This window comes from Tursiops truncatus, chromosome 15, assembly GCF_011762595.2.
Source record: "Tursiops truncatus isolate mTurTru1 chromosome 15, mTurTru1.mat.Y, whole genome shotgun sequence".
In the NCBI taxonomy this organism is placed as follows: Eukaryota; Metazoa; Chordata; class Mammalia; order Artiodactyla; family Delphinidae; genus Tursiops; species Tursiops truncatus.
The window spans coordinates 62,168,298-62,191,448 of NC_047048.1; the positions used below are offsets into that span (position 1 = coordinate 62,168,298).

Consider the following 23,151-nt stretch of genomic DNA (forward strand, 5'->3'; position numbering starts at 1 on the left):
ATTTGTATGGAGACACAGAAGACCTGAATAGCCAAAGTTGTCTTGAGGGAAAAAGCGGAGCTGGAGGAATCAGACTCCCTGACTTCAGACTATACTACAAAGCTACAGTAATCAAGACAATATGGTACTGGCACAGAAACAGAAACATAGATCAATGGAACAAGATAGAAAGCCCAGAGATAAACCCACGCACCTATGGTCAACTAATCTACGACAAAGGGGCAAGGATATACAATGGAGAAAAGACAGTCTTTTCAGTAAGTGGTGCTGGGAAAACTGGACAGCTATATGTAAAAGAATGAAATTAGAACACTCCCTAACACCATACACAAAAATAAACTCAAAATGGATTTGAGACCTAAATGTAAGACTGGACACTATAAAACTCTTAGAGGAAAACATAGGAAGAACACTCTTTGACACAAATCACAGCAAGATCTTTTTTGATCCACCTCCTAGAGTAATGGAAATAAAAACAAAAATAAACAAATGGGACCTAATGAAACTTGAAAGCTTTTGCAAAGCCAAGGAAACTACAAACAAGACAAAAAGGCAGCCCTGAGAATGGGAGAAAATATTTGCAAATGAGGCAACGGACAAAGGATTAATCTCCAAAATATATAAACAGCTCATGCAGGCTCAATAACAAAAAAACAAACAACCCAATCCAAAAGTGGGTCAAAGACCTAAATAGACATTTCTCCAAAGAAGACATACAGATGGCCAAGAAGCACATAAAAAGCTGCCCAACATCACTAATTATTAGAGAAATGCAAATCAAAACTACAATGAGGTATCACCTCACACCAGTTAGAATGGGCATCATCAGAAAATCTACAAACAACAAATGCTGGAGAGGGTGTGGAGAAAAGGGAACCCTCTTGCACTGTTGGTGGGAATGTAAATTGATATAGCCACTATGGAGAACGGTATGGTGGTTCCTTAAAAAACTAAAAGTAGAAGTATCATATGACCCAGCAATCCCACTACTGGCATGTATACCCAGAGAAAACCATAATTCAAAAAGACACATGCACCCCAATGTTCATTGCAGCACTATTTACCACAACCAGGTCATGGAAGCAACCTAAATGCCCATTCACAGACGAATGGATAAAGAAGATGTGGTACATATATACAATGGAATGTTACTCAGCCATGAAAAGGAATGAAATTGGGTCATTTGTAGAGACATGGATAGATCTAGAGACTGTCATACAGAGTGAAGTAAGTCAGAAAGAGAAAAACAAATATCGTATATTAATGCATATATGTGGAACCCAGAAAAATGGTACAGATGAACCAGTTTGCAGGGCAGAAATTGAGACACAGATGTAGAGAACAAATGTATGGACACCAAGGGGGGATAGCGCCGGGGGGGGCTGGTGGTGGTGGTGTGATGAATTGGGAGATTGGGATTGACATATATACACTAATATGTATAAAATGGATAACTAATAAGAACCTGCTGTATAAAAAAATAAATTAAATTTTAAAAAATAAATCAAAAAGAAAACAAAACAAAACATTGAGGCAAGACCGTCTACCAGCAAAAGATTATGATTCACTGAAGGCTCAGATGATGATGGTTAGCGATTTTTAGCAATAAAGTATTTTTTAATTATGTACTTTTGGGGCTTCCCTGGTGGCGCAGTGGTTGGGAGTCCGCCTGCCAACACGGGGGACACGGGTTCGTGGCCTGGTCCGGGAAGTTCCCACATGCCGCGGAGCAACTAAGCCTGTGAGCCACAACTACTGAGCCTGCGCTCTACAGCCCGTGCGCTACAACTACTGAAGCCTGCATGGCTAGACCCCATGCTCTGCAACAAGAGAAGCCACCGCAATGAGAACCCTGCGCGCCGCAACGAAGAGTAGCCCCCACTCACCACAACTAGAGAAAGCCCGAGCACAGCCAAAAATAAATTAATTAATTAAAAAGAAAAAAGTATGCCAATGTCTTTAAAAACTGAGGCAAAATGGATACAGTCTATGGAAAATATAAACAAATGGTTCACTTAAAACGCTGGTGTTATTGAAAAACAAAAGGTGGAGATAAAGGAGATGACAATGATCCTTGATTGGATCTTGAACCCCATCTCTCCCCCAAAATGCTATAAAAGTTATGTATAAATTGGGAAATTTGAATTTAGAGTGTATACATTAGATAATATTAATCTCTGAAAGCTAATCTTCTGGGGTGTGCTAATAGTATTATGGTTATGTAGAAGAATGCTCTAGTTCTTAAGAGTTACCTGCTGAGTATTTAGAATTGATATGTCTTATTGTCTGAAACTTTTCTGCAAATGAGTTAGGAAAAGAAAAATGAAAAAAAAAACCCTATATATCTATAGAAATATAGAAAAGGAGAATCCAAATTAAGGGTATTTATTACATTAGTCTTTCAACTTTTGTGAAAGCATGAAATAAAAAGTTAGGGAGGGACTTCCCTGGAGGTCCAGTGGTTAAGACTCTGAGCTTCCAATGCAAGGGGCGCGGGTTTGATCTCTGGTTGGGGAACTAAGATCCCACGTACTGCGCGGTGCAGTCAAAAAAAAAAAAAAAGTTAGGGAAAAAGCTAATTCAAGAAGACATAGAAAATTTGAATGGTCTTATAACCATTTAAGAAATTGAATTAGTAATGAAAATTTCTCCCATAAAGAAAAGAGCAGGGGACTTGCCTGGTGGTATAGTGCTTACGAATCTGCCTGCCGGGGCTTCCCTGGTGGCGCAGTGGTTGAGAGCCCGCCTGCCGATGCAGGGGACATGGGTTCATGCCCCGGTCTGGGAAGATCCCACATGACGCGGAGCGGCTGGGCCCGTGAGCCATGGCCGCTGAGCCAGGGCGTCCGGAGCCTGTGCTCCGCAACGGGAGAGGCCACAACAGTGAGAGGCCCACGTACCGCAAAAAAAAAAAAAGCATCTGCCTGCCAATGAAGGGGACATGGGTTTGAGCCCTGGTCCGGGAAGATGCCACATGCCGCAGAGCCACTAAGCCCGTGCGCCACAACTACTAAGCCTGCGCTCTAGAGCCCACAAGTCACAACTACTGAGCCCGTGTGTCACAGCTACTGAAGCCCATGCACCTAGAGCCTATGCTCTACACAGCAAGAGAAGCCACCGCAATGAGAAGCCTGCACACCACAACTAGAGAAAGCCCATGCACAGCAACAAAGACCCAACGCAGCCAAAAATAAATAAAATAAATTCATTTTTAAAATTCTATCTAGAGATAATTATTGAAAAAAAAGAGCAGGCCCAGCCAGTTTTATAGGAAAGTTCTAGCAACATTCAAGAAGCAGGTGATTTTAATCTTACATTAACTATTTCACAGCAAATATTATAAGCTTGATACCAAAATCAATTACCAACACAAATGCAAAAATACTAAGTGAAATATTATCTAATTCAACATCACATGAAAAAGATCATGATAAAGTTGTGTTATGACTAGGTTGGGTTTATTCCAAAAATTCAAGGTTAGTTCAAGATAAGAAAAGCTATTGATATATGTATCACAAACAGCTTAAAGGTAAGAACTCACGTCAGTATCTAGATATATGCAACAACTACTCATAATAAAAATAACAAACAATAAGATAATTCAGTGGAGTAGCAGGGTATAAAACTAACATACAAATAGCCATGGTGATCATTTTGTAATATACAGAAATACTGAATCACTACGTTGTGGACCAGGAACTAACATAGTGCTGTAGATCAATTATACTTCAAAAACAAACAAACAAACTCATAGAAAAAGAGATCAGATTTTTGGTTACCAGATGCAGGGGAATTGGATGAAGGTGGTCAAAAGGTACAAACTTCCAGTTATAAGATAAATGAGTACTAGGGAAGTAAAGTACAACATGATAAATATAATTAACACTGCTGGATGTTATATAAGAAAGTTGTTAGAGCAAATCCTAAGAGTTCTCATCACAAGGGAAAATATTTTCTTTTCTTTCTCTTTTATTTTCTATCTATATGAGATGATGATGTTTACTAAACTTATTGTGGTAATCGTTTCATGATGTATGTAGGTCAAATCATTGTACTGTATACCTTAAACATATGGTGCTGTATATCAATTATATCTCAATAAACCTGGAAAGAAAAAAAAGATACAAACAGCCTTCATATGCACAAATAATAGACAATTATAGGACACGATGGCAGAGAAAACATCAAGGAAAATAAAACTTAGAATTAAATTGAACAGGAAATGTGTAAAACCTATTCAAGAAAAATTTCAAAACACTCCTGAAAGACACTAACACAGACTTGAACAAATGTACAGATATCCCCTGTTGTTGTTTAGGATGATTCAACATCATCAGTTCTCCCTAAATTAATTTATAAATTCAATACAACAATGCAATCCCAATAAAAATGCCAACAAGCTGTTTTATGGAATTAAACAAGATGATATTAAAGTTTGCATGGAAAAATAAACATGCAAGAATAGCTAGGAAAACAGTGATAAGGAAAAATCATGAAGGGGAGACTAGCCCTATCACACATTAAAATATACTATGAAAGCTGTATAATTAAAATAGTACAATATTGGCACATAAATAGACAGACTAGTAGAATAAAATAGCCAGCATTAGACCAAAATACTTACAGAAACTTAGTATATGCCAAAGGTGGCATATCAGTGGGGTACAGATGGACTTTTTAATAAATGGTGTCAGGACAACTAGGTAACCATTTGAAAAAAGAAAAAAATTAGATTTATATCTCACACCATTCACAAGAATTAAACTCCAAATGAATTCAGGAGTTTAGTAAAAAATTAGTAATTTTTTTTAATGAAACCATGACGTACTAGGAAAAAACATGGTAATTCATCTTTAACCTTGATGTAGGGAAAAGTTCAAAATCCAGAAGCAATAAAAATGAAACGTTTTACATATTAAAAATACCGTAAATAAAATGAGAATATGTGCCCACATATTTGCATACACAAAAACATGTATGCAACTGTTCACAGCAGCATTATTCATAAATAGCAAAAAAGTAGAAACAATCCAAACACCTATCAACTGGTGAATGAATAAATAAAATATAGCATATTCATATAATGGAATATTATTTGTCAATATTATTTGGAATAAAGTACTAAATCATGCTACAACAGGGCTGAACCCTAAAAACATCATGCTAAATGAAGGAAGCCAGTCATAAAAGACCGCATATTGTATGATACCATTCTTATGAAATGTCCGGGATAAGAAAATCTACAAACACAGAAAGCAGAAGAGTGGCTGCCTAGGGCTGGAGGGGTGTGGGACACGGGGGCAAGACAAATTAGCATAATGGATGGGTATGGGGTTTCTTTTTGGGTGATAAAAATACGCTAGTTTTGATTGTGGTGATGGCTGCATAACTCTGTAAATAGAGTAAAAATCATTGAATTGTACACTTTAAATTGGTAAATAATATGGTATATAAATTATATCTTAATTAAGAAATAAAAGCTGTTAAAAGAAGAACACTATAAAAAGGACAAATGAAAAACTGGAAGAAAATATCTGTAGACAAAGGGTTAATACTCCCCATATTCTTAAAAATTGAGGGAAATAAGACCTAACAAATCCAATAGAAAAATGAGGAGGGTGGGTAATGGACAATTCACAAATATGAAAAAATGTTCAAACTCACTCATATTTAGAAAAATGCAAATTAAAAAAACGCTGAGATACCATTTCTCACCAGACTGGCCAAAAATTTTAAATGTGATAACACACTCAGTGAGGTTGTGGGGAAACAGGCACTCTCATATTTTATTGGTGGGAACAGAAAATGTGTACAATCCTTCTGGAGGGAAATTTGAAAAGACCTAACAAACTACATATACACTTAACCTTTGGATCCAGTAATTCTAATACTTCTAGAAATCTGCCTTGAAGATATACCTCTAACAACACGAAAATACATATATACAAGGTGACTCATTGAAGCACTACTTATAATTGCAAAATACTGGAAACAATCTAAATTCTTATACATAGGAGAGAAGTTGAATAAACTATGGTATGTCCACAAAATGGAGTACTAAGCCACTTAAAAAAGAATGAGGAAGACCTCTATGTATCTATAAGTAGTGATTTCCAGAAAAGAATGTTAAGTGTAAAAAAGCAAAGCATAAAAGAGTACCTATAGTATGCTATTCTTCATATCAGAAAGAAGGAGATTGAAGAAAATATACATGTATTGCCTCATTTGTGCAAAAGAAATACAGGAAGGATAAATCAGAAACTAAACAGAACAGTTACTTGGGATGACAAAGAAAGAAGTAGAAAGAAAAGAACAAAATAGCAGGGATGAGGACAGAATACTTCATTTTCACCAATGAGTGCCTACTTCTAACATTCAACTAATCTCACCAATAAAAATCCAATCTGCTTCTGACATTAACTATGCTATAATTAGCAAAGGTGCAGCTCAAGCTATGCAGAGCAGAAGCACCTATGGCAACCACCTGTGGAGTGTGGCCTTTCTGATACAAAGCTGGATGAGCACCATGCAGCATGGATGCTTCATTAAAGTAACTCACTGCCCCTTGAGTTGAGGCTGAAACTAACTGGCACGTGTGTTATATCAGATGGTCTATGCAGAAGTATTTTAAGATAAATTATAGACATCATAACTCCATGGTAAAGACTTTAATGAGGGGACTTCCCTGGTGGTCCAGCAGTTAAGACTCCACGCTCCCAATGCAGGTTTGATCCCTGCTCAGGCAACTAGATCCCACATGCCACAACAAAGATCCCGCACGCAGCAACTAAGATCCCGCATGCTGCAACTAAGACCTTGTGTAGCCAAATAAATAAATAAATATTAAAAAAAAAAAACAAGCTTTAAGGAGAATGGGAAGTCAGTCAAAAGAATGGAGAAAACATTACTGTTAACAGATAATGAGGGGAATGGAACCGGATCAACCCTATGGCCGCTCTCTAAGCTTGCACATGTGTAGCTCTACTCTTACTTCTCTTTAAAACTGTGTTGTTCATATATTAGGTTAACCTTAAAAATGCATTCCAATATACATTAGGTGCAGATAAATACTGGTGGGTTTTTTTTTGTTTTTGCGGTACGCAGGCCTCTCACTGTTGTGGCCTCTCCCGTTGCGGAGCACAGGCTCCGGACGCGCAGGCTCAGCGGCCATGGCTCACGGGCCTAGCCGCTCCGCGGCATGTGGGATCCTCCCGTACCGGGGCACGAACCTGTGTCCCCTGCATCGGCAGGCGGACTCTCAACCACTGCGCCACCAGGGAAGCCCCGATAAATACTGTTTGATTCCATTTATACGAGGTACCTAGAAGAGTCAAATTCATAGTGTCAGAAAGTACATTGGTAGATGTCAGGGGGTGGGGTAGTGGGGAGGAGGAATGGGGAGTTAGTGTTAAATTGGGACAGAGTTTCAGTTTAGAAAGGTGAAAAATTCGGGAGATGGATGATGGTGAGAGTTGCACAACAATGTGAATGTACTTAGTGCCACTGAACTGTACAGTTAAATACGGTTAAAATAGTATGTCTTATATTATGTGACTTTTACCACAATAAAAAAACATTTTAAAGTAAAATAAAATTAAAAACAACAACAACAAAAACTGTGCTGTCCCCTAGCCACATGTGGTTATTTAAATCTAAGTTAATGGGGACTTCCCTGGTGGTGCAGTGGTTAAGAATCACCCTGCCAATGCAAGGGACACAGGTTCGAGCCCTGGTCCAGGAAGATCCCACATGCCGCGGAGCAACTAAGCCTGTGCACCACAACTACTGAGCCTGTGCTCTAGAGCCCGCGAGCCACAACTACTGAGCCCGCGTGCCACAACTACTGAAGCCCGCATGAAGCGCACCCAGAGCCCGTGCTCCACAGCAAAGAGAAGCCACCGCAACGAGAAGCCTGCACACTGCAACGAGAAGCCTGCACACCGCAACGAAGAGTAGCCCCCGCTCGCCACAACTAGAGAAAGCCCGCACGCAGCAACGAAGCCCCAACGCAGCTAAACATAAATAAAAGAAATAAAAAAAATAAAAAATCTAAATTAATGGAAATTAATTAACATTAAAAATTCAGTTCCTCAGTCTCACTAGCACACTGCAAGTATTCAATCACCACATGAGGCTCATGGCTACCGTACTGACAATATAGAGGTACAGAACATATCCATCATCACAAAAAGTTCTATTGACAATGCTGCTCTGAAAGAACAAAGTTTTAAGAAAATAGTACATTTCTGGGGATGGAAAATAATTCAACAAAGAGGAGGCATCCCTAGATACATTTAAAGAGGAAGACACAGCTTCTGAGTTCCCTTCTAGACTTCTACCTGCCTTTGATAATCTTGATCTTCTCTTCTTCTTCAAAAATACTGCCATCTAGTATAGAAGGGAGGGAGGCAGGGAGGGAGAAAACCATAGCCCAGGGGAGAAACAAACAAAAAACCCCCAAAACCCTTGAAAGCAAGAAGTTTTTGTTTCCCCTTTCCTTCCTACTAAGGACATTTAAAAAGAAATAAGGTGGGAAGTGAGACATCCATAAAGAAATGAATCAGGTAGATTGTTCAAAGTGGTTCTTCTAGTAGATTCCTGAGCACATACCCAAGATATGAGAGGCTTTTCAAACTTCGCAGATCCCATTAGCAGCCTCCCAGGTTTGGTTTGCTGCCATGTTCTCAGTGCTGTATTGGACCTGAAGTGTTACTGTTGTTGTTTGAGTAGGAAATGATTCCCCACCGCCGGCAAATTTGTGATTATAAAATGTGTATTAAATTTTAGGTATAATTTTTAAGACTTGGTCTTGGAGTCAGGTTTGGCTTTGGGTAACAGAGCCCTGAAAATATAATGTAGTATATTTACTGAGCCTACTTATAAAAATTTGCCTCAATTAAAGATTAAGTAATCTTTTAGGACTACTCCTGTTACATAAAGTGAGGCACACCTGAAATTCTTTTATTTTATTTTATTTATTTATTATTTTTGGCTGCGTTGGGTCTTCGTTGCTGCATGCGGGCTTTCTCTAGTTGCAGTGAGCGGGGGCTATTCTTCATTGCAGCGCACAGGCTTCTATTTGCAGTGGCTTCTTGTTGCAGAGCACAGGCTCTAGGTGCGTGGGCTTCAGTAGTTGTAGCACACGGGCTTCAGTAGCTGTGGCTCATGGGCTCTAGAGTGCAGGCTCAGTAGTTGTGGTGCACGGGCTTAGCTGCTCCGCGGCACGTGGGATCTTCCCGGACCAGGGCTTGAACCCTTGTCCCCTGCATTGGCAGGCAGATCCTTAACCACTGCGCCACCAGGGAAGCCCCTGAAATTCTTAAGAGAAACTCAGGCAATCCTTTGATGGCTTGTTATTTACAAACCCTAGAGCCAAACTTAATCTAGAGGTCCACATTGCAAATTTCCCCGTGAACAGATTGAGCATTCATTTTACCTACCTGTTTTGCTCAATAGCAAATGTTGACTTAAAATGAAAAGTATGTAAGTAGAAGGGTAGGAAGAATGGTGCCTTAAACATTCAGATCAATTTTTTAAAACTTTTTACTGTAAAAATAAAATACATAAAACCACATAAAACATGTTAATCCCATACCCCTAATTTGTCCCTCCCCACTTCCCTCTTCCCTTTGGTAACCACAAGTTTGTTTTCTATATCTGGGAGCCTGTTTCTGTTTTGCATATACATTCATTTGTACCGTTTTTTAGATTCCACAGGAGTCTTTGATAGTTTCCTTGTTATCTGGTATCACAACGTTACAGGATCATCCTGTACATTTCCTGACCTAAAGATAGAATCAGCCATTTCTCTAAGAAACCCTAGTTTCTTTTAATGGGTAAAAATAGTAAGATTACAATCTGAGCTCCAAGGGTAATCACTGATACTGGGTTGGTCATTGTTTCTAGATCTTTTAGTGGATATAAACACAGACACAGTCTCACACACACACACACACACACACACACACACACACACGCACACACACACACACACACACTCTCAAATACCTAAAGGAGCCAGGCAGGTAACAAATGAGTGAAGTGTGATTGAGATGAAGCATAGGGATTGCAGTAAACTGAAGAGGTAAACTAAAGGAGACAGACCTTCCAATTTTTCAAAAGAAGCCAGAAATATAAATTTTTAACATGAATTTTAAAAATATTGACAACTAATAAACACTTAGGTTACATAAACACATCTGTGGGACAGATGTGGTCCACGGGCTATGTGCACACTCAACCTGAAAAATTAAACCAGTATGTAGTTGTATCCCAGAAGTCACATTGTTGTTAACACATAAAAATATTTAGAGAAGTAAGAAAATTCTCAGATTGCTTCAGAAAAAGGCAAACTATAATAAGGAAGAGGAGAAATGTATAATTATCTCCCTCCCCCACCAACTCTCTAAAGTTGAGAGAAGCATTTTCTAAATAGAAACAATTTTCTTTCTAGGACATGGTGCAAAAATGAAAAAGTCAGTTATCAGAAAAAACTCTCGAAGAGAGTGGAAATCTAACAAAAATTTTTATATCTAAACTCTTAGAATATCAGAATGAGACCCAGGAGATATATTTTACATGATTAGGCATACTAGAGGCAATAAAACTGGTAAAAAGTTTATTGCAAATGCATGATCAACCCCTTACCCTCATTTTTACCTGTTCTAAAAAGAAAGGGGGACTTCCCTGGTGGTACAGTGGTTAAGAATCCATCTTCCAATGCAGGGGACTCAGGTTCGATCCCTGGTGGGGCAACTTACCCCGTGTGCCACAACTAGAGAGTCCCCACGTCGCAACTACAGAGCCCACGTGCTCTGGAGCCCAAAAGCCACAACTAGAGAGAAGCCCGCGTGCTGCAACAAGAGCCTGTGTGCCACAACTGAGACCTGATGCAGCCAGAAATAAATAATAAAATAAATAAATAAAAAGAAAGGAAGGTAAGAGCATTGCCACCTCTGCTTTGGCCCCCTCCTGGAAGCAGAAGAGCTAACAAAACGTTGCTGGGGAAAGAAGGAGTAAGATGTGAAAATTCTAAATAAGGCCCCAAAGAAAGCCTGGGGAAGGGCCCAGTTGGCAAGAAAGACCTGGTTGGGTTTGGCTTCTTTAGTGCAAGCTAGTATCATGTGACCTGCTCCAAGCTCCAGAAATATAGAAACCACAGAATTAACTTTTTCAATTCAAAGATGAGAGGTCAGATTAGATTAAAGCAAAAACCATAAGAAGACTCACAAAGTTATTTCACCCAGGTTTCTGTTCTTTCAAAGAAAATAAGGACCTCAAGCCATCTAAGGAATCCCAAGCAAAAGGAAGGAGAGGACTAGAAACTTCCCTGACTGCATGAACCTCCCTCTGCCAGCTTCACAGTTTCAGCCTTGAGGTCCTGTGCACTTGGCGTATCCTTCACTGTAGCCTCTTGGTCCTGTGCACTTTAGGGCTATTGTATTCTGCATGCTATCAGATCATAACATTTTAAGCTTCTCTCTAATTTGGAAACTAGGCTGTAAGCCAAGGTCAGAGGAAGAGTAAAGTTGGGGGAAGGGACCAGATGGGCTCAAACTACCATTCTCAGAAGTGACTCACCAGGGAGCCAGATGCACCATCCCGCCTTTCATCATGAAGCCTTTCTGTGTCTCATGTAGGGAAGAGAAAAACAGCTTTGCCTTTGGCACTGATCAGACGTTAGCTTGTCTACCACCTGCCTTTTGTACCCTCTAGAAATAGTACCAGCAGAATGGAGGCAGATTTGTAGAGTCAAAGGGGTAAGTACAAACTAATGTTTACAGTTCCTTTGACTCTAGAAAATGAATTATTTTCTCTTCCCCCTATCACCCCACGTATCTCCCCGCTGGTAACCATGTCTTTTCTATGAACATTTGAATACTAATAACCATAACTAATATCTACTGAATTTGTATCATACTGTTCTAAATACTTGACATGTATTAACCCTTTGCAGTAGCTACTACTGCATTATCTCCATTTTACAGATGAGGAAACTGAGGCACAGAGAAGTTAAGTAATCACTTCCCAGGGTCACGGAGCTAAGCAGAATCCAAGCCAAAACAGCTTCAGGGCCTGTATTCTAATGTCTCTCCTTTTCATTGTAAAATTTTCAAACACACAGAAAAGTTGAAAAAATAATACAATAATCAACCATATGTCTGTCATCTAGATGAAACCATAACACATTGCCATATATGAACTTTTCTGTGTGTATGAATTTTCTACACATCATGACACTTCTCCCCCAAAGACTTCTGCATACAGCTCCTAAAAATAAGGACATACTCCTATATACCATAATACTATTATCACATCCAAGAAGTTAACAATTTCCTATCATCATCTAATATCTAATCTATCTTCAAAATATTCTGAGTACCCGGGCTTCCCTGGTGGTGCAGTGGTTGGGAGTCCGCCTGCTGATGCGGGGGACGCGGGTTCATGCCCCAGTCCGGGAGGATCCCACGTGCTGTGGAGTGGCTGGGCCCGTGGGCTGTGGCCGCTGAGCCTGCGCGTCCGGAGCCTGAGCTCCGCAGCGGGAGGGGCTGCGGCGGTGAGAGGCCCGCGTACCGCCAAAAAAAAAAAAAAAAAAAAAAAAAATTCTGAGTACCCCCGAACATCCTTTATAACTGTTTTTTCCAAACCAGAATCCAGTCAAGACTCACCCATTCCAGTCAGTTACTGTCTCTTTAATCTAGAACAGTCCCCTCACTTTTTCTTTTGTATGACATTGATTTTTTGAAGAGAAGCAGACCAGCTGTCTTATAGATTGTCCTATATTTTGGTTATTTATTTCCTAATAGTATCATTTAACTTGTTCTTCTGCTCTTGTACTTCCTAAAAACCAGAAGTCAGATCTAAAGGCTTAATGAAGGTTAACATTCTGGGTAAAAATACTTTGGAGCTGATGTTGTGTACTTTGCACTGCAGCACATCATGAAGCATATCATGTCAGGCCGTTCCACCGTAAGTGATGCTGAGTTAGATTACCTGGTTACGGTGGTGACTGCCAGAGCACTCCTTTGTAAAGATTTACTTTTCCCGTTGCTATTAGCAAATAATTTAGAGGTGGAAGGGGGGTACTATTTTGGCACCATGCAAATGCAAATATTCTGTTCTCCAAAAATCTTTCATCTAATGACTTTAGCGTCCAATGATGATCTTTGCTAGATTTAATAATTTCACTGATGATTTACTATTCTATCCTTCCTTCTACAGTTATAAGCTGGAAATTTTCTGTAAAGAACTTTGCTTCATTAGCTAGGGAAGAATTATAGCTCCTTTGAAAAAGAAAGGGTATGGGACTTCCCTGGTGGCTCAGCAGTTAAGACTCAGCGCTCCCAATGCAGGGGGCCCAGGTTCGATCCCTGGCCAGGGAACTAGATCCCACATGCATGCCATCACTAAGAGTTCGCATGCCACAACTAACGAGCCCGTGTGCCACAACTAAGGAGCCCGCCTGCAGCAACTAAGACCCGGCACAACCAAATAAATAAATAAAATTTAAAAAATAAATAAATAAAAAATAAAAAGAAAGGGTAACTGCTTAGTTCTTTCCATTTAAGTATTGATTTTCAGAGCAAGAAATTGATAAAAATAGCCATATCTAATGATGGCATATGCATTTTTTCTCTCCTTGCCCCTTTTCTGAGCATCACTATGGACACACAGACTCTTATTTACTCGGTGTTTTACAATTACTTGCAGTAATTATTCTTTTGATGCTCAGAATATACTAAATTTAGCCAGTAGAAGAATGGGCTGGTTCCATTGTTCTTTTGATATAGTACCATTAGTCTTTAACACTACTTTGCTTTCCATCTTAAGATGTCCCAGTCAAGCCTGTGCTCTTATGTACATTACATAACCTTTCCTAGAGGGATGTATATGCCTACAGAGGGCTCGGAAAACTCTTGAGAAAAATACAACGGCAAGAGCAGACGTATCACTTCCTTGTGGTTATCAAATCCAATTCAATTTGGGGAATGAAAGGAATTTTAAGACTATCAGGTCTAGCTACCCATGCTGATGCTCACAGCTTTGCTACAACTCCCCAAGATGTGGCAATTCGGTATGTGGCCTAAACACTCTGACCCACAGGGAACTCACCTCACTTAAGGCACCCTATGCTATCCCAGGACCGCCTCATACTGGGCTCCTTATAGTTCCCACCCATTAGTTCTAGTTTCTTTCCTCGGAGCCTATGGGTCTCTGTGAGAAGCTCACACCTAAAGATAATTTCCTCTTCTGTTCCCTCCCTCATATTTAAACAAGTGGGTTTATTTCCTGGATGTGACTGGATTGACTTTCCAAATACACTACCATGACTCACAAGGCCCTACTGCCTTTCAAGGCCACTTCATATACTTATATAAAAATATGTAAATATAGTATGGGCTGGGATTGAAATTTTTACATAAATGGGTCCTGAAGTTCATCTCACTCTTTCCAGTCCTGTTCACCACATATATACGGCTGCCAGCAAAGCCAATTCTACTCCCTAGAATTCTGCATCTAGTCCCTCATCTCTCCATTTTCCCTGACACTGGTCTGGGCCCCCGACCAAGCCCTCTGACTCGATCTAATACAGTGGCCTAACCTTTCCCAACCTCAGCTCCCCCTCACTACACTCCATGACAAAGGCTGCTGCCAGAGCAGTCTTCCTGCAGCACTCCCAGCTCCATAACCTTCAATTGCTTTTTATCTGCAGAGTCTACCATAGTGTCTAGCATACTGGACTTGGGATGCTCAGTACATATTGGCAGAGGGAGGGACTGAATAAAGTGACTGGTTGAGCTGCTTGATTTCATGACTCAGTTGTGCTGTCCATTGTTGTCAGGAGGAAATTTCCTTGAGTTTTAAACAAAAGCTATTTTACTTAAGGTAGTATTTGGCTTAACAAACAGTTTAAAATTTTTTGGTCAGTTCATGTGTATGAGTAAACATATTTTTATAGTATGTATTTAATAAATAGTTGCACAAAAATTTGGTTGCATGCATTCTTCTTGGTGCTCAGACTTTCTAAAGAATTAACTGTAAATATGAAGCCAGAAAGAAAATACCAACAGCATATTGTTACGTGGGAAAATGTTTGCATTCAACAAGAATCTAAAAAGAAAATCAAAGTAAAATAACTTCACAGTATGATGGTACATCTATTAAATTAGCGATCATAAATTGAATTTGAAAAGCCAGTACTGGCGACCTGGGAGGAAGTGGTTCACTTCACTTCAGACACTGATGGTGGGCGGCACTGCAAATTGGCTCCCGCTTTCTGGTGAACACTCTGGTCTTGCCTCATAAGAACTATAAAACTTCTCACACCTTTGGATCCAATGATTCAGATGGAGGAACACACCTTAAGGAAATAACTTAAAAACAAATGTCTATACTATTTGTATTAGTGACAACTAGGGCACATCTCAAATTCCCCAAATAGGAGAAAGATCAAGCTAAACATGTATCATTGTGTACATCAACATCAACACAAAGATACATGAAGGCACTTAAAATGACAAGTACATGGTCTATTTCAATAAATGGAGGTATACACTCAGTTTCAGCAACAGTGTTTATAATTAAGAACAAGGGTTCTGAAAGCAGACATTTCTTGGTTTGAATCCTGGCATTGCCCTCCATACGCTTTCAAGAAATGTTTCTCTTCTAAGAATGGATTTGGACCATGCAGGACCTACAAGCAGTTACTTGCTCTTGAGGAGATGTGTGTATTCTTATTTGAGTAGAAAAGACATTAAGGTTAGAGAGCAGGCTCTTGCATCAGACTACCCAAGCTCACCTCTTGGCAGTCACTTGCTGGCTGTGTGACCTCAAGCAAGTGACTAAACCGCCCTACATTCCAGCTGCAATTCATGTGTCTAATATGGCTAATACTAGATTATTATATGGCTAATAATATGACCTACCCCATAAAGTTCTTCTGAGGTTGAAATGAGAAGATGCCTATAGAGTGTTCAGCATAGTGACTGACATGTAGTATGTTCTCAGTAAATGTCAGCAGTTTGTATTCTTCAGTTAAACTACTGATCACCCACTATGGTCCAAACATTGCAAGAGGTGCACCCACTACATTTCATCCATGCAAGAACCTTACGAGGTGAGTGTGGTTACACAAAATAGTTAAATGGGCTCAGAGAAAGATCTGTGAACATTAGGTAAAAAAAGGAGAATGCAAGATGGTTGGTAGATCCCGATTACAAACATGAAAATGAAACGCACTGACACATTTGCAATGATATGTATAATTAGAACGTAATGATCATTAGGTCCACTTTGTTTAAAGTTAGTCAAGTTTCTTTGTGTTTTCAAGTAGAAGCAAGCAAATGTGAACTGGGGACCCAGTCCTATTGCCTTTATTGTGCCTTGCCCTTCTCTCCCCTAAGCAGGGAACAGGCCACGTATTAAATGTCACCTGAGTGTTGGCTTCTGACCAGCAAGTGCTTACCTGGAGGAGATAGAGGAGTCCTGGGACAAACAAGGTGAGTGGGTAAAGAGACTGGTATGTTGCTAAGGCAAGAAAGATAGCACTGAGGAAGGCACTACCTGTAAAAAGAAATAAATATATGGAATAATCCAGCCACATCAATTAGGATTAGATTCAGCAACTCCCCAAAACAAGAAGCTTTCCATAACTGCTCAAATAATCACCTGTCAAGTATCTCCTGGTGCATAAGATGCTAATAGCAAACTCACAGGAGTGGAAGGATCTTGATTTCTGATGAAAGGAAACCAAGGAAGTCAAAACCACTTACCTTTAGCAACCTGAGATACCACAGGTATATTTCTTGTAAAATTTTCAGATCCAGAAAGATTTTACAAAACTTCAGCCCGAAGATGAATAAAGGAATCAAGTCTGTTAACGTCCATGTCCTATTTAACTTACCAATTGATTCAGCCTACAATTATTGCTTATGTCATTCAGAGCTGTGAAACGTATGCTTCTGTTTGTTGCAACACCCCATCACTATTTTTATAACATCCCTTCCTTATGTACTCTCTTCAGGCCATATGTTTATTATTTTTTCAAATTAGAATATATTAATTTTTATGAATAATGTCCTTATTCCCTACATAAAATGGACCACTGTAGAATTATTAAACATGATGTTATAATTTTCAATGACAAGGAAAGATGTTTATCACAATCTATTAATTGAAGATCATAAAAGAGATACATACTATAACCCCTTTTTTAAAAAATGAATAAATACATTTTTAGAAAAACTAAAAGGTGGGAATTCCCTGGCGGTCCAGTGGTTAAGACTCTGCTCTTTCACTGCTGAGGGCCCAGGTTCGATCCCTGGTCGGCGAACTCAGATCCCACAGATTCATGGTGCGGCCAAAAAAAACCCACCTAAACTAAAAGGCTAGGCCACAGATTTCACAGTGTTTTTCTCTGGGTGGTTGGAATTATGGATGATTTTTCATTATTGTTTCTCTGTATTTGCTAAACTTCCTATAATAAACATGCTTTGTTTTTGTCATAAGAAAAAACCTGATATCTTGTCTCCCAAGGCAATAGAAATAAAAGCAAAAATAAACAAATGGGACCTAATCAAACTTAGAAGCTTTTGCACAGCAAAGGAAACCGTAAACAAAACAAAAAGACAACCCATGGACTGGGAGAAAATATTTGCAAACAATGTGACTGACAAGGGATTAATTTCCAAAATATATTGTACGAACAGCTCACACAACTCAATAACAAAAAAACAAACAACCCAATCAAAAAATGGGCAAAAGACCTAAACAGACATTTCTCCAAAGAAGACATACAGATGGCCAATAGGCACATGAAAAGATGCTCAACATTGCTAATTATTAGAGAAATGCAAATCAAAACTACAATGAGGTACCACCTCACACTGGTCAGAAGGGCCATCATTAAAGAGTCTACAAATAACAAATATTGGAGAGGGTGTGGAGAAAAGGGAAGCCTCTTACACTACTGGTGGGAATGTAAGTTGGTACAGCCACTAGAAAACCGTATGTAGGTTCCTTAAAAAACTAAAAAATAGAGTTGCTATATAATCCAGTAATCCCACTCTTGGGCATATATCTGGAGAAAACTGTAATTCAAAAAGATATATGCACCCCATGTTCATAGCAGCACTATTTACAATAGTGTTGCTATGTAATAGTGCTGCTATGTAATAGTGCCAAGACATGGAAACAACCTAAATGTCCACCAACAGATAAATGGATAAAGAAAATGTGGCATACATACACAATGGAATACTACTCAGCCATAAAAAAGAATGAAATAATGCCATTTGAAGCAACATGGATAGACTAAGAGATTATCATACTAAGTGAAGTGAGTCAGAAAGAGAAGGACAAATACCATATGATATCACTTATGTGTGGAATCTAAAATATGACACAACTCACAGACATAGAAAACAAACTTACGGTTACCAAAGGGGAAAGGGGGGTGGCAGAGGGATAAGTTAGGAGTTTGGGATTATCAGACACAAACTACTATACATAAAATGGATAAACAACAAGGTCCTACTGTATAGTACAGGGAACTATATTCAATATCATGTAGTAAACCATAATGGAAAAGAATATGAAAAAGGATATATACATATGTATAACTGAATCACTTTGCTCTACAGCAGAAACTAATACAACATTGTAAATCAACTACAATTAAAAAAAAACTAGATGGATGTAAGAAAAAAATATTTTTTTAAAAAAACAAACAAGTAGCTATTCCCTTTCAGATGGTTTAAGACAACAGAGTACCCTAAAATCAAGGCTAGAGAAACCCAGTTTACAACAGATATTTTAGAGTGGCCCAGAAATCAGTAGAGTTCAATTGATGGTCCAAGGCTGGTATCTATAATGATAATATTTCATCAAGTAACAGTGCTCATGGTCACTCTTATTAGTGTGGGGTCAACTTTTACTGAAAACAATAGACATCTTCTCAATAGTGTTCCATAAAAGAAGGAATTATTCACTCCACACAGTCCAGGGAATTTTACCCTCTCCCAACCCAGCTCCCGAGACAAACAGAAGCAGATGTTCCATAGGACTTTTCTGCCCATCAAAGTGGTGTATATACAGCGGTTTGACTTAACGATTTTTAGATTTGATGATGGTGCAAAAGCAATATGCATTCCGTAGAAACCATACTTCTAATTTTGAATTTTCATTTTTTTCCCCAAGCTAGCGGTATGTAGTACATATTCTCTCGTGATGCTGGGCAGCTGCAGCCGCAGCTTGCAGTCTGCCGCTCGATCACGAGGTTAAACAACTGATACACTTAACAACCATTCTGTACCCATATAACTATTCTGTTTTTCACTCTTAGTACAGATTCAATAAATTACACGAAATATTCAGCACTTTATTATAAAATAGGCTTTGTATTAGATGATTTTGCCCAACTGTAGGCTAATGTAAGTGTTCTGGGCACACTTAAGGTAGGCTAGGCTAAGCTAAGCTCTGATGTTCAGTAGGTGAGGTGTATTCAATGTAGTTCTAACTTAGGATATTTTCAACCTACAAGGGGTTTACTGGGACAGAACCCCATCATAAGTCAAGGAAGATCTGTACTTGAAACATCTAAGAGCCACCCTGGAAGAGGGAGGGTTATGAATGTGACTACTTCATAGAAAAGTAAGTGGAGAGAAAAGAACTTTGAGTCCTCCATCCCTCAAACCAAGGAAACTCACCAGCTAGAAACAATTCCTGGTTGAAAGAAAGTGGAAGGAAGGCGGAGAAAGGAGGAAGCTGGAAGTAAAAGACCAAGGACAGAACTCTATGGGATGGGCTATTTCATCACGTTGGTTAGTGCCAACATGATGTTCTGTATCCAGGGTACTTGTAAATATGACTGAGCAGGGACAGATCATGCCCAGCCAAGCTGTGCTAACAGCAGAGGTCCCCACACACCTCGAACCAGAACTAGGTCAACTCTGACACTGGGAGATGGCAGTGGTGGGAAAGGTGCTATTCTGGAGCCCAACAGCTAGGGTGGACTCAGAATTCCTTGGCTGGGCCACAAAGTTGAACGATATTTTGGGGGAAACCAGCAAAGAGAGGGGAAAAGCTGGAAAGAACTTTTAAATTCAACACTGTTTTCTACAGAGATTGGTGGTGGTGGGAGTGAGAAGAGGCCCATGTGTCTGTTAACAGAGGAAGGATGATGTTCCAGTTCCATCCATTCTTACAAATGTGGTAGAAACAAACACATGACTTTCACCTCTCTCTCCCCCAGGAGACACCAGGGAGTGAAATAAACACAGCCACTTCCTGCCCTAATTGCCTGAGATCAGTAATTACTTGTCTGGAGCAGCTAACCATTTACAAGGTCCAAGAGAGAAGAAACAGCTCCTAGCTAAAAAATGGATTTGTGAGTTTTAGAATACTTGCTCCCAAGATCAGGAAGAAGCAGGCTTCCTTCCTTGGATGAAATCATTAGGAAGGAAAAATCGGTTCCTTCTGCTAGTCTACCAGTAAGTGGCATCAGCATCTCCCCAGACACCTCAGCTATTCAACGCCCCTCCCACTCTCACACGCCTTCCACTAGTCACCATGCCCCGTTGACCCACCTCTGAAACATCCATCACTGCAGTTCTCACTCTCTCAGTTTCTCACCAGTTTTCAGCAGCCCCTTCCTTCTCCTCCTCAATGGTCTCCCCGCCTCCCTCCCATCCAGTCCATCCTCCACAGATGTGCTGGAAGGATCCTTCTAAAACACAGTTTAAACTACTTACTCTGCCCTTGTGCAAAAGCAGCCAGACAACATGTAAACAAACGTGCAAGCTGTATGTGAATAAAACTTTACTAAAAAAAAAAAAAAGACAGTTTAGATTGATTCAAGCCCCTCTTTAAAGACTTCTGAGGGTTCTATTTCATCTAACAGATTATGTCCAAACTCCAGCAGCAAACAAGACCCTTCACTCTCTTGGTCTTATTTCTCCAGCTTCATCTCTCACCATCTCCTACACATCCTCTGTCCTCCAGCTACACTGGATCATTCCCCAATTTCTGAAAACATCATGCGTTTTCATTCCTCTGTGTCTGTTATCAGGCTATTCTTAGCTGTCCTTTCCTGCCCTCCTTCTAGTAGAGACCCATCCTTCAGTGACCAGTGAAATGTTATTTCCTCTATGAGGCCTAAGCAGAGAAGCTAATAATAGATTATAGTTAACATTTATTGATCACTTACTAGGTGCCAGGCGCCTATCTTCTGTATGTGAAAGCTCTATAGGTGAAGAAACCAAGGCACAGAAACAGAAGGGCTAAGTAACGTATCACATTAAGTAATGGGATTACTGAGCTGATTCTAGTGCCCATCTTCTTAATTCATTCAATGCTCTCATTCAATACTGACACTGTCTTCTAAAAATTTGCTAATGTTCCTCTCTCTCCCCATTTGTCTGTGAGTTTCTCAAAGGCAATAAACCTCTCAACTTAGAATCTCTAGCACCTACCACAGTGCCTGGCACACATGATGAATGAATGAATGAATATCATTCAGTGATACATGTGAAATCCTTTTTAAAAATCCAAGTAGGAAACCAATGTTCTTTTTTTAAAAATTGAGATATAACTGACACATAACATTATATAAGTTTCAGGTGTACACATAATGATTTGCTATGTGTACATCTTGTGAAATGATCACCATCATAACTCTGGTTGAAACCAACGTTCTTGAGGAAGGAAAACTTATGAAGTATAAAACACAGAGTACTTTGTGACAACCTAGACAGGTGGGATAGGGAGGGCAGGACGGAGGCTCAAGAGGGAGGGGATATGGGGATATATGTATACATATAGCTGATTCACTTTGTTGTACAGCAGAAACTAACACAACATTTTAAAGCAATTATACTCCAATAAAGATATTTTTAAAAATAATTGAAACAAAAAACACAGAGTAATGAAACATGGGAAAAGCACAAGATAAGTCTGACTCTTGAATAAAACAGAGCCTGCAGCATAGCAGTTGAGGACTTGTGGTAGGGAGCCAGCACAGAGAATGTGGAGTAAACTATCGGATGGCTGAGGCCTCTGGTCTGGGGGCAGAAAAGTGGTGCTGCAACAGTCAGGAGCCTGGTGTGTGGGATGCTGGGGCAGGTGTGGATGGGGCACATGTACAGTCTGAGCAAAAGTGAGGGGGAGGATGGAGGCACACAAGAGACTCAGACAGGGCTGACACGTTTTTTTAAAAAAACTAGAAGAGGCAAGAAGAATGGGTTAGGAAGGCAGGAGGAGGCTATGTGCTTGGGGCAGGGTCAGGGAAGAAAAAAGTAAAAGGTGTCTTCAGATATTTTAGATGAACCATGCAACACGCCAACAGTTCTGGAGTGTCTGCCCTATGCCAAGCCGTGCTGGGTGCGGGAGACTGGTGACTCAGACAGTCTCTGTCCTCAGGGAGCTCCCAGTAAACAATGACAAAATATGGGAGGAAAGTACAAAGGAAGTATTCGGAGCGCATCAGGGGAAGCTGACAACTGAGTTTTGAACAATGAGTAGATGAGGCCGGCAGTCCAAGGGAAGAGCATGTGCACAGGCAGGAAGGCGAGGGAAAGAATGGTGTGCTGGGGGTGGAGGGGCAGAGACTATAATTAGCTCAACATGGCAAAAACAGAGTTGGAAGGAGTGACTGGAAGAGGGTGAAAAAGGGGCTTTTGTGGATGTTGGTAACATCCCTGTTTCTTAATGTGAGTGTTGTTTACTCATCATTTTGTGAAAATTCATTGAATTGTACACTAATGATTTGTGCACTTTTCTGTTTGTGTTATACTTCAACAAAAAAGTTATAATCTAAAAAGTCTCAGCAAGCAGGTAGGTAGGGGTCACATCGGGGAAGGCTTAGCTTGCACAGTCAATCAAACACATGTCTACAAGCCTAGACATGACATCTCAAATAATGTCTGAAGTGGCAGCCTCATTTGGGCAAGAGCTAGGGCATCCTGCTCATCTAACCAGGAGGAACTATACCAAGAAGACTGTGAATTTTACCAAAAAAAGATATAATCTACCATTTGTCTGCTAGAATGGCCCAGATACCCAGTCACTAGATTTCCTGTACAAGCTCTAGTCTTTGGCCTTATCATAAGAATACTAAAGTAAATCAGTCAAATGTGTATGTGCACTGGCTACAGT

The 23,151-nt window shown here is 39.8% G+C and overlaps 1 protein-coding gene across 17 annotated transcripts in view; it reads right to left on the reverse strand.

Annotated features, from left to right (window-relative positions):
* The window catches only part of PIGU (phosphatidylinositol glycan anchor biosynthesis class U), a 127,076-nt gene that overhangs the window by 53,085 nt on the left and 50,840 nt on the right, over positions 1–23,151 (reverse strand). For all 17 annotated transcript variants that reach the window (XM_033841361.2, XM_033841358.2, XM_033841355.2 and 14 more), the window contains one exon: positions 16,466–16,563. In XM_033841361.2, the coding sequence (XP_033697252.1) occupies positions 16,466–16,563 (98 nt within the window). The remainder of the gene's footprint in view (positions 1–16,465; positions 16,564–23,151) is intronic.